The sequence below is a fragment of the Eptatretus burgeri genome, chromosome 15 (assembly GCF_056783735.1).
Source record: "Eptatretus burgeri isolate ZD-2024b chromosome 15, Ebu_testis_v1, whole genome shotgun sequence".
In the NCBI taxonomy this organism is placed as follows: Eukaryota; Metazoa; Chordata; class Myxini; order Myxiniformes; family Myxinidae; genus Eptatretus; species Eptatretus burgeri.
In genome coordinates this window covers 7,819,906-7,832,406 of record NC_140975.1, presented here as the reverse complement: position 1 = coordinate 7,832,406, position 12,501 = coordinate 7,819,906, and the positions used below count along the sequence as shown (strand labels likewise).

Sequence of the window (12,501 nt, the reverse complement as noted above, 5' to 3'; positions counted from 1 at the left end):
ATATATACATATATATATATATATATATATACATATATATATATATATATATATGAACATTTTAACAAGGATATAATTTCTTTCTTACATGTTAAGTTTCACCACTCAGTGAGTTCAAATAAAGACGTTTACAGCTTGACATAAATGTGGCAAAAAAATGCAGTAAACTTTGTACAGTGAACTCCAACTCGGGTTTTCCAGATCCAATTTTGAAAAATTAAATTAAAATATGAACTACAATTGGAACAAACATTTTTAGCTTCCTTTTTGTTGAGGGAACCGACTCTGACCTTATTGAGAGGGTTTGGTAGCTTATTTTAGCCTGAAATCGTGTTTAGAACCGAGCTTTTCTGCTCCATATTTTCACTCTAATTCATTCATTATTTTTTTTCGTCCGATTTGACATTACGACCAGTTTCTGAAATCAAAGTAATGCCCTGCACATCGTGGTATGACTTGTTTTAATATATAGAAAAATATATTGTTGCGCCACGGGTACCGAGACACCAGCTTGTCACTCAGGGGGATTAATCCCCGGTTGTCCTTGGTAGAGCCGGACCTGTGGCCACCGCTCACAATTAACGTTGTGGTACGGTGGGTTGTTTTAAAACCACGAACGCCACCCAGTCAACCACGAGCTCCAGTGTCCACCATCTAATTATTCCGTTTAACTAGAGGTCACGTGGTTACCTGAGCGGGGAGCGCGCCCTCGGAAAAGCACCAATATGATCTGATTAGATTTTAATTAGGGCAGCCGAGCGTTTTAACCGCTGGTGCGTGCCGACGATATTTGGTCAAATCTGTGGTAATTACCTCCCAGTCTATCTCAGTTCGGACAATGCTAGACCAATGGGAGGAAAGGACAAACACGGACAGGTTGGAAATCGACAAATAATTAATTAATAATGAAATAAATAAATAAAAAGAACTTTTTATTTTCCGAGGTAAATAAATGAATAAATTCCAAAGCAAAATCAATCAAAATGACAGGAAAGAGACAGAGAGCAGATGCTTATCGGGGGTTGACTTACTTACAACTAAACACAGACAAGGGTACCGAGTAGATCTTCGGGGCGGGGGGAGGGGGAGAAGAGTCGTCTCGCTCACCAGAGAGTAGTCGTCCGTGAAGTGAAAACGTCCTGAAATGTGTGTGCACGTGTCACATCCGTCGCCAACACCCAGCGTTGCCGTGCACCATTTTGAACGCCAGTCGACGTCTGGGAGGGCACCGAGATCGTCTGTCGCGGGTTTAGACCTGGTGCTGCAACACGGGCAGTTTCTCACACTTCACTAAAATGGTGACATCCAGTGATCCACACGGTCCATCGGTGATTGACGCGAGCATCACACGTTGGTGACTGACCCGGGCCTAACTCCTCGTCGGCGCTGCTCACACCCACGCGCGCACCATATGCACACTTCCTCGCTTGCATGCTTCCTCTCTGGTTCGCTTCTTCCTTCGCTTTCTTTCTCTCTCTTGCGCGCTTACACACTCGCTTCCTCCCTTGTGCGCTTACACCCGCTTCTCTAGCGCTTCCTCTCTTGCATACTTCTTGGCTCGCTTGCCCGCTTCACTTCTCCTTTATTGCGCGCTTACACCCGCTTATTGCTCGCTTCTCGCGCTTACTTCTCTCTTTCTGTATGGACCTCCAATTATTTTTTATATCTGCAGCCCGTCTCGGCGGGTGCAGAGTCCCCCCCAAGCTCACCCTGCCCCACTTGCGCACTGTTACCATGATGACCCGGGCGTTCGAAAAAGATGCAGGCGTCGGCGCTCGCGAAAAATATGTGTGTAAACATGTCTGTTGTGAAGAAAAAAAAAGCTTCCCATAAGAGAGGGGATCTATTCTTCACCCTTCTCAACGCATCACATTTAAGATCCCATTAGACATGGGGATGGAGCTAATCTGAACGTACATTTAAGGAAATAACTGTCTGAGGACCTGGATGTGTGAATGCATTCATCAGACCAGATTCTGAAATCCGTAACAATATATATATATATATATATATATATATATATATATATATATATATATATATATATATATATATATATATATATATATATATATATATATATCTATGAGATAATTTCTTTACATTCTGCTCCTAATCGGGTTGGGGAGCAGGATTGTGAAGTTTCGTGTTTATCGGATAAGGTGCGTTTTTCTCCCCAAATTGGCTGCCAAACCATATGATTTATGACGTCATAATTTTCACACTATGTACAGCAATGATGCGAGATGATATTTGTGAAGTTTCACATCGATCGATGATGGGGTTCAAGAGAAAGAACCTTTTTGATATTTTCCTTCAATCCAATATGGCTGCCAAACCACATGACCTATGAATTGTTCGTGAACACCCTGATATCTCCAAGGCTTGCGGAACATGTTTGTGGAGTTTCCCCTCAATCTATCCAGAAAAGATGCACGTCACATGGGCGTGGCTAAAAAAAAAAAAACATGGGGGCGTAGTTAATTGTGGAAGGGCGTGGTTATTATGCCATTCTGGAGAAGGGCTTTGGAGGTTTTAGGGTAAATCTAATAGGCTGCCAAACCATGTGACCTATACATCATCAAAGGAGCGGGGGGGGGGGGTGGGGGGGACATTTTGTTCCTCATGGAGAGGCGGTCATACCTGTAAAGTTTCGCTTCAATCTGTTCAGCTGTTTAAGAGGTTTTTTTTAACGTTTTTCAGAAGAAAAAAAAATGGCTGCCAAACCACATGACCGATGTTTTTTTTTCTGTCAAACACTTTATCCTAAGATAACCTTCAAAATTTTTCATACTGATCAGACAAAGCATTCTACGTGTTGAATTTTGGCCTGGGATACCACTTCGCCGATGATGTCTGGTTAACAACACTTCTTCCCCATATGGAGTACTTGACATGTACCAAGTTTCCATTAGTTCCATGGAGCGGTTTCAGAGATACAGAGGTCCCACGTGTTTCCTTTTTTTCCAACATGGCTGCCACACCACATGATCTCCAACATCATAATTATCATTAAAACATTCCACATGAGAAGTCCCATCTATGGTGAAATTTCGTGTCAATCGAACAAGCGGTTGCAGAGAAAATGAATTTAAAAGGGAATCACGGATGGACAGCCGGACGGATAAGCTGAAAACATAATGTCTCCGGTGACTTCGGTGGCAGAGGCATAAAAATTCTCATGTCCGGATCTAGATCGGGATTTTCATCACAATCTAATCAATACGTCATTGTCATCCACCCAACCAGACCAACAAGTTTTGCCGAATCCGTCCATAACTTTTTGAGATACGCATCTTCACCAACAGACAGGCAAACAGGGGTGAAAACATAACCTCCGTCCACCTTCGGTGGCAGAGGTAATAACCTAATCTGACAAATGAAGAAGATGACTGCTGAGACCCTCCAGAACAGTATGATATTTCATTAGTATCTGTTGGACTGAGGTTCTAATGGACAGGTACATGATTCAGGATCATCATGCAACAAGTGTAGGCCACCCACCAGCCCCTGCTACTTTCTATACCTGACTGGGAAACAAATATTGTTTATTTTAATGTGAGTGAGACTATCTCATCTGTGGGCAGCAAGTACTTTAATAAAATTATTAACTGAGAGAACTCGCGATTCGCTGACCCTGCATATTCACCTACTTCGACATTCGTGGCCCTGTTCTTTGCATATTCGCCATGTTTCTTTCGTTTTCATACTTTGTTTTCACGTTTTCGTAGTTTGTCTTCACATTTTCGTAGTTTCTTTCACGTTTTCGTACTTTGTCTTCACGTTTTCGTAGTTTGTTTCACGTTTTCGTAGTTTGTTTCACGTTTTCGTAGTTTGTCTCACGTTTTCGTACTTTGTTTTCACGTTTTCGTAGTTTGTTTCACGTTTTCGTAGTTTGTCTTCACGTTTTCGTAGTTTGTCTTCATGTTTTCGTAGTTTGTCTTCACGTTTTCGTAGTTTGTCTTCACGTTTTCGTAGTTTGTCTTCACATTTTCGTAGTTTCTTTCACGTTTTCGTACTTTGTCTTCACGTTTTCGTAGTTTGTTTCACGTTTTCGTAGTTTGTTTCACGTTTTCGTAGTTTGTCTCACGTTTTCGTACTTTGTTTTCACGTTTTCGTAGTTTGTTTCACGTTTTCGTAGTTTGTCTTCACGTTTTCGTAGTTTGTCTTCACGTTTTCGTAGTTTGTCTTCACGTTTTCGTAGTTTGTCTCACGTTTTCGTAGTTTGTCTTCACGTTTTCGTAGTTTGTTTCACGTTTTCGGAGTTTGTTTCACGTTTTCGTAGTTTGTTTCACGTTTTCGTAGTTTGTTTCACGTTTTCGTAGTTTGTCTTCATGTTTTCGTAGTTTGTCTCACGTTTTCGTACTTTGTTTCACGTTTTCGTACTTTGTCTTCACGTTTTCGTAGTTTGTCTTCACGTTTTCGTAGTTTGTCTCACGTTTTCGTAGTTTGTCTTCACGTTTTCGTAGTTTGTCTTCACGTTTTCGTAGTTTGTTCCACGTTTTCATAGTTTGTTTCACGTTTTCGTAGTTTGTTTTCACGTTTTCGTAGTTTGTTTTCACGTTTTCTTAGTTTGTTTTCACGTTTTCGTAGTTTGTTTCACGTGTTCGCAGTTTGTTTCACGTGTTCGCAGTTTGTTTCACGTTTTCGTAGTTTGTTTTCACGTTTTCTTAGTTTGTTTTCACGTTTTCGTAGTTTGTTTCATGTTTTCGTAGTTTGTTTCATGTTTTCGCGGTTTGTTTCACGTTTTCGTAGTTTGTTTCACGTTTTTGCAGTTTGTTTCATGTTTTCGTAGTTTGTTTCACGTTTTTGTAGTTTGTTTCACGTTTTCGCAGTTTGTTTCATGTTTTCGTAGTTTGTCTTCACGTTTTCGTAGTTTGTCTTCACGTTTTCGTAGTTTGTCTCACGTTTTCGTACTTTGTTTTCACGTTTTCGTAGTTTGTTTCACGTTTTCGTAGTTTGTCTTCATGTTTTCGTAGTTTGTCTCACGTTTTCGTAGTTTGTCTTCACGTTTTCGTAGTTTGTCTTCACGTTTTCGTAGTTTGTCTTCACGTTTTCGTCATTTGTTTTATGTTTCTGTGGTTTGTTTCACGTTTTCGTAGTTTGTTTCACGTTTTCGTAGTTTGTTTCACGTTTTCGTAGTTTGTTTTCACGTTTTCGTAGTTTGTTTTCACGTTTTCTTAGTTTGTTTTCACGTTTTCGTAGTTTGTTTCACGTGTTCGCAGTTTGTTTCACGTGTTCGCAGTTTGTTTCACGTTTTCGTAGTTTGTTTTCACGTTTTCTTAGTTTGTTTCATGTTTTCGTAGTTTGTTTCATGTTTTCGCGGTTTGTTTCACGTTTTCGTAGTTTGTTTCACGTTTTTGCAGTTTGTTTCATGTTTTCGTAGTTTGTTTCACGTTTTCGTAGTTTGTTTCACGTTTTTGCAGTTTGTTTCATGTTTTCGTAGTTTGTTTCACGTTTTCGTAGTTTGTTTCACGTTTTCGCAGTTTGTTTCATGTTTTCGTAGTTTGTTTCATGTTTTCGCAGTTTGTTTCACGTTTTTGCAGTTTGTTTCATGTTTTCGTAGTTTGTTTCACGTTTTCGCGGTTTGTTTCACGTTTTCGCAGTTTGTTTCACGTTTTTGCAGTTTCTTTCATGTTTTCGTAGTTTGTTTCATGTTTTCGTGGTTTGTTTCACGTTTTCGCGGTTTGTTTCACGTTTTTGTTGGCTTATTCACGGTTTTTCACAGGATTTTTTTATTTTCATTCATGAATCATGAACTGCCGGGAATCTATCCCCCCTTTTTCCATTGAAACAATACCCCGACATTCGCAAATTTGACATTCATGGCATTTTCCAGGAATGTATAGCCCACAAATAGCGGGGTCCGACAGGATTTATAAGTTTAACAAAGTTGTATTGGTGGCACTTTCATAAAATTATACAGGTGGCATTGGCAGAGAGATAACAACAGAGGCTGCATCTTTGCAAGAACAACTGGGTCAGGAGGACTGCAGGAGTGAAGAAGGTGGATAGGAGGAGGATGGATGAACTGAGGGAGGAGATTGGTGTGCAGATAAGCTTGATTGGGAAGTTGGTGAAATGCTGGCTGAGATGGGCTGGACACTTGGTGCGGATGGAGTAAGAGAGAATGGCAAATAGAGCGGATGTGTTGATGGAGCAAGGTGGGAGGAAAAGAGGTAGATCACAGTTGAGATGGGAGGATTGTGTGAGGAGGGATATCCGTAAGGTAGGGGTGGTTGGAGAGTGGAGAGAGTTGTCTGAGGACAGAGGGAGGTGGAGGAGTATCGTGGTCAAGGCAGGGCAGAAGCTTTGTGCCATCGGACCTCACCCCTTCTAAAGGAAACAGGAGGAGAACAACAACATTTAGAACCTGGACAGTATAACACCTACCATATAACTACAAGCAGGATAGTGATTAAGTTCTGAGAGATATCGATATTTGATGACTCAGGAAAATATTTCACGAGGAAACATTTGATAACCTTTTCAGAAAATACTGACATCAACATTGTTTCACTCTAAAGATGTGACGAGCAGGTGAAGAATGAGGTTCACTTCCAGGTTTACACCTGGACATTTTCCTTTCCTCAACCTTGGCCACACTTTAATGATAATATTGAAGGAGAGGATGATAAAGATATTTACTTTCTTTATTGATCTTTCCATAATTTGTTTTAAAGTCCAATCAGGTCTGGTCTCCACGTCAAGAACATTTCATTTAAAAACCCAAGAGAGAGAATAAGGCAAGTGTCCTGGAAACTTCATCTGCTTGTTCCACAACTACTGAAAGTTTGTGAGTGTGCGTCTGTCTCTGTCTCTATCTCTCACTATGTTTCTCCTTTTTTTCTCTGCTGGAGATAATGCTGTGTTGTGCTGTGCAGGTCACCATGAATAGGGTATTTGTGCTCCTCGTCCTCGTCGTCGCAGCGAATGCGCTGGATTGGGAGAGTTGGAAAGCGAAACATGGTTTGTCTCTCCTCTCCTTGATCCTTCATCCATTTATTACCTCCATCACCAAAGGTGGAAGGAGGTTATGTTTTCACCCCTGTCTCTCTGTCTGTTTGTTATTTTCAAAAGCGAAGAGTTTTCAAGTATATTGGTCAGTCGATTTTGTTCTTCTGTCTGTTTGTCTGTCTGTCTATCACCTCCAGGTCACAATTTTAAAGGGTAGTTTGTCATAAGCAAGAAGCCTATTGTTTTTGAGGTCAAAAGGTCAACAAACTTGTCAAATTGTTTTTAATCCTCAATTTTCATTTGATCGACTTGAAATTTGAAGAGGATTTATATTTCAGATCACTGAATTCAACCACCAATTATTTTTGAGGTCAGCATCGACCAATAGGTCAACATAGGCCCAAAGTCAACAATGAAGGTGGTGTTTCTAAAATCCTCAATTTTCATCCGATTGACTTGAAATGTGGAGAGGATTTATATTTCAGGTCACTGAATAAAACCAGTCAACTATTTTTCAAGTCAACATGGACCAAAGGGTCAACATAGGCTGAATTTCTAAAATTGTTAATTTTCATCCGATTGAATTGAAATTTGAAGAGGAGTTGCATATTTAGTCATTGACTTCAACCACCAATGAAGTTTTAAGTCAAATTTGTTTTGTGGATTTTGCAAGCGTCATGCTCTGCACGACCTCTTCTTCTTCTTGTTTGTTTGTTTGTTTGCAGGATAACTCAAAAAGTTTTGTCCAGATTTGGATGATACTTGGTGTGTGAGTGTGTGACAAAGAAGAATTTATTCGATTTTGGTGAAGATCGGAATCCAGATCCGGATAGGATCATTTTTTAATTTATAAAGTGATTCTTCACCATTGAGAGATGGGGCTAAAAACGATATGTAGCACATTTCAAAAAATTATTGGGCCCGATATGTTCTGCTGGATCGGGCATTACATGGCAGAGGTATGCGCTCTACCGAGTACCCTTCGAGTTTACTCTGTTCTCCCCAATGGTGTTGACTGATGTCTTGAAGTATTTGAACAGTTATGATGAACAAACAAAAGTTCAAAACCAGTAAAGTATGATGATGATGAATACAACTGAAATTTAATAGAAACACAAGGATTGAAATGTTTCGTCAAGCAAGGAGGATTTGTAACATTTTGGAACTAGAAGGTCGGAAAGATGACACCATGACCTTTGAGAAAATTGAGACAAAACCAAACTCACTTGTGATGAAAAAGTCGAGTGTCTTTGTGTCTAAGTGAAAAGTAGCATTAAAAAACAAAAAACAAAGAACACATGCTTACCTTTATTCCCAGGAAAGAGTTACAAGGGTCGTGGAGAGGAAGTTCTCAGGAAGAGAGTGTGGGAATCGAACCTCCAGATTGTCCAACAGCACAATGCTCTTGCCGATCAAGGACAGGCCAGCTACCGCCTGGGAATGAATGTCTACGCTGACCTGGTGAGATCATTCTGCTTTTTAACATTGATCTGAGGCACATCGTGGAGCTTGAACATTAAACACAAACAGGACATGAAACAAAACACATTGGGAGATACTGGTGCACTTTCACGTTAATTACAAGCAGATTAGCAAACTAGGGAAGCGTAAAAGTTATACAAGGGGTTTCAACCTGGGTTCATACCATCGTGAGCCATCAGTTCAGATGAGAACACGACACAGGACAACTTTGAACATGACCACATCTTTTTCTGTTCCTCTTCCCGTGCTTGTGCAAACAGTACAACGAGGAGTTCATGGCCCTCAAGGGTACAGGCGGTTTACTCCAAGCCAAAGACAAGAGCAGTGCCTCCACCTTCCAGCCTCTCGCAGGCGTCACCCTCCCAACCTCTGTGGACTGGCGTAATCAGGGCTACGTGACCCCCGTCAAGGATCAGGGCCAGTGTGGATCCTGTTGGTCTTTCAGTGCTGTACGTTATCACAACACTTTCACCACCGACTCTGAAACAATTAACACTACAATGGAAATTCATATTATATATAGTTTGTGTAAGAACAAATTCTAATTTTTTCAAATGGAAAATTTGAAAAGTTTGGTAGAATACACATTCCAGGGTCCAAAGTGAAGATCATCCTTTTTACTCATGAAGGGGTCTTGAGAGCACAGGCCTGCTTCACAGATGTAATTTTATTGGACATCATAAGTATAATTGAGGGATATTTATGAGTCAACCATGAGGTGTTGACCAGTGGACCAGATTAGATGGGGTAGGTAGATTACTTCCTCCTTGAAGGTCATTTGTGAGCCAGCTGGGTTTCTGCCTGATAGTCTAACTTTAGATGGAAATTCTCCGGAAATTAATTTCCTGTCTTCAATCGTCGAATCCCATACCCTTAAATATTGCTCTCTTGTATCAGATACACCCCACAGCCTCTAGGATGCCATTCCGGAATCCTCATCGGTCGACCACAACCGTCCCCACTAACGTGCAGGACCTGTATGTTTGTACCTCCCTATATACAGACTGGTTCCTTGGAGGGACAGCACTTTGCCAAGACGGGTAACCTCCTGTCACTCAGCGAGCAACAACTTGTTGATTGTTCGAGGAGGTACGGGAACTACGGTTGCAACGGGGGCCTCATGGAAAGCGCCTACGATTACATCAAGGGTGTCGGTGGTGTGGAACTGGAGAGCGCGTACCCCTACACGGCTCGTGTATGGCTAGCACTACACATTATAAAGAACCATTTTTGTGTTTTCCACAATCATCATGCTTCCATTCCTTAAAACAAGGGATCAAACTTGACCAAAATTACCACCACTGACAAATGTTACCTTTCTTCATAAGCTAGGGTCTTCAGCAAGAAGAGACCTTTTTGGCTGAAATGACCTTTTTGTATCTTTGTTTGTTTTATTTTCTAAACACACACTATCTGCTTGCAGGATGGAAGGTGTAAATTTGATAGAAGCAAGGTGGTGGCGACTTGTAAGGGGTATGTTGTAATTCCCGCTGGAGACGAGCAAGCTCTCATGCAGGCCGTTGGAACCATTGGTCCCGTCGCTGTTTCCATTGATGCCAGTGGATACTCTTTCCAGCTTTATGAGTCTGGTGAGCAATATATATTTCTGTCTCCGTCTCTGTCTGTCTGTCTGAATCTCTCTCCGAGGCTCATTTCGGAGCAAGGTAATGGTTGGCATGAACTCCAAGCAGGGAAGCTGGACAACTTTGACACAATGGAAAATTGAATGAATGAGAGAAAAAGAAGAGAATGATATAAAACTGCAACTGCTCGTTCACGGTTTGAATTTGAAAGGATTCATGGGGTAATAAATATTGTGGGTAAGGATGGGGAATGATATGCAATAACATTGCATTGCCCGATTGCAGCCCAGGATAGAAAAGTGGGATAGCACAGCCTCTGGAGAGATGTTTGGCAAATGGGAGCAAAGAGGAAAAAGAGAGTTGAGGTTTGCAGACAGCCAAGCTTGTAATTTCATCAGGAGGGGGGGGGGGGTTTAGCGAGGGAATGAGTGCCTGTTGGTGGATCTACAGAGGGTCAGAAGGTGGAGACAGCAGAGGAATTTAGAGCAGAGAAGAGGTGGTAAAGACAAAACAGAGGTTCACCAACCTGTCTGCAATGCGACAGTAGCAGGCCTTGTGTTTTGACATCATTGCGAGAGATTCCAATAACGTAGAGAGCTTGAGATTGCACAGAATCCAGGCGACACATATGGGATGATGGGTGGGGCCCGGCCCATAGGTGAGAGCAGCACTCTACTTAGCTATGCAAAGACCTTGGAGACTGAATAGTTCTGATATTCCAAAGAAAGACTTAGATCGAGAGAGGAAGCCCGGTTTGCAACTGGCTGTGGATGTAATCAGCACACGAAAGGTCATGGTTGATGTTGCGGCCTGGAAGTTCAACCCATCCAATGATTGCAAGTGCAATAACAAATTAGGTGATGAAGATGTGACCAGCAAATTGTTGGACAGGGAGGTGATGAAGAGGAAATCTCTTCAAAGAAACACAAATATAAAACACAAAAACATTAATGCCAGAATCATAAGCGACCTCCCAGTCATCCAACATGAAATGAAATACATCAATTACTGTGTATTAATAATTTCACTGCAGAACAACAACAAAAGGACATGAACCATTCCCGATTGGTTACATTCTATCAGCAAACAAAGTTGTGCACATTTCATTTCAGTGTAAACTGAACATGGGTGTGTGTGTGTGTGCGTGTGCATACAGGTGTGTATGACTACCCACGGTGCAGCTCAACCTACCTGGATCATGGTGTTCTGGCTGCGGGATATGGCACGGAGGGAGGAAAGAACTATTGGCTGGTGAAGAACAGGTAAGAGGTCATTTTATCTCCAAATCTCCAGGTAACAAATGTCTTTTAAAAGTTGTCCCTTCCTGTCGATCTCCATCACTTTCGTGAGAGATACCTTCACGTTATCACAGGTAACGACTATCTCATGAATCTCCCTTTATCAAATCCATTCCACTGGATCCATTTTGTCCGATAATGGTTTCCTTTCTTTCCATTAATAACGACATGATCATTGTGAATCCTTTCTAGTTGGGGACCAGGCTGGGGAGACCAGGGTTACATCAAGATGTCGAAGGACAAGAACAACCAGTGCGGTATCGCAACAGACTCCTGCTACCCTCTGGTTTGAGCAGAATCTGAAGGTGAAAATATTTTCAATGTCATCGACGACGTTCTGTCGGTTTATTCGGATTCAATTATGAGCAGAAAGGTTTTATTAGTTCACGATTTTTCAATTTGGCCAAGAATGATGATCCTCGCTCAACATCTGCAATCATTGGGCATTGATGGAGGCCATGAGGAGTCATTGAGTTTCAAACTTCCATGAAGGTTGAAGTACATGTCTGTTGTGTTGTCGTGTTCATTGTTGTAACATGGTTCTGGTCATGTGTGTTTCAGGATTGAGACAACAACCTCAACAGAACCTGTCAAAGCTACATTCTGTCCTGAAATAAAAACAAGTTTCATCCCAAATGGTCTTGTGTCGAGAAAATAAATAAAAAAATTTTTTAATGAATATTAATATCAACAAAATGCTTTGTCTCATCAAAACTCCTGGTTTAATCCAAATTCTTGAAGGTGGAGATGGTGGAATGAAAGAGGAAGGATGGTGAATGAATGAAATACAAATCCCCCAATATTATAACTTAGTATGGTACGGGAGGAGTTTGTGGTAGGATGAGGCTTACATGGTGGTTTGGTGGATAAAGTGTAATTGTGTCTCGAGACGGAGAGTACGTGATGGCAGGAATCAATTTGAGGAGGTTCTCATTTGTCTAAATTCACCAATTATCGACCGGCAGACTCATCCTTACCTGTCAAAGGTGATGGCTTTGACATTGTCAGGTTGAGCACCACATACAGCAGGTTGTCCTCTCTCCTCGCCATTTCTAATTCTAAGATACCTGATTTGATCAAGGCCTCTCTGGTGGCTGATTCTGTTCAGGTAACACTGAGTACTAACTCAGCGAGTACACCGACATGGGTGCAACGTTCCAACCGAGCGTACCAACCATTAC

The 12,501-nt window shown here is 41.4% G+C and overlaps 1 protein-coding gene across 1 annotated transcript; it reads left to right on the top strand.

The window, feature by feature from the left end:
* Nucleotides 1-6,679: 6,679 nt before the first annotated feature.
* LOC147011437 (procathepsin L-like) lies at nucleotides 6,680-11,956 on the top strand. The gene is made up of 9 exons (XM_085857979.1): nucleotides 6,680-6,796; nucleotides 6,885-6,969; nucleotides 8,276-8,418; nucleotides 8,700-8,888; nucleotides 9,443-9,634; nucleotides 9,863-10,028; nucleotides 11,179-11,284; nucleotides 11,513-11,625; nucleotides 11,882-11,956. The coding sequence occupies exons 2-8, from the start codon at nucleotides 6,891-6,893 to the stop codon at nucleotides 11,610-11,612; spliced, it is 975 nt and encodes a 324-aa protein (XP_085714105.1). The 5' UTR covers nucleotides 6,680-6,796; nucleotides 6,885-6,890; the 3' UTR covers nucleotides 11,613-11,625; nucleotides 11,882-11,956.
* Nucleotides 11,957-12,501: the final 545 nt, after the last annotated feature.

Coding starts and splice junctions, on each gene's coding strand:
- LOC147011437 (XM_085857979.1), top strand. CDS start 6,891: ATGAATAGGGTATTTGTGCTCCTCGTCCTCGTCGTCGCAGCGAATGCG. Junction 8,889..9,442: donor CCTGTTGGTCTTTCAGTGCT/GTACGTTATCAC, acceptor CCCTATATACAG/ACTGGTTCCTTGGAGGGACA. Junction 11,285..11,512: donor TATTGGCTGGTGAAGAACAG/GTAAGAGGTCAT, acceptor AATCCTTTCTAG/TTGGGGACCAGGCTGGGGAG.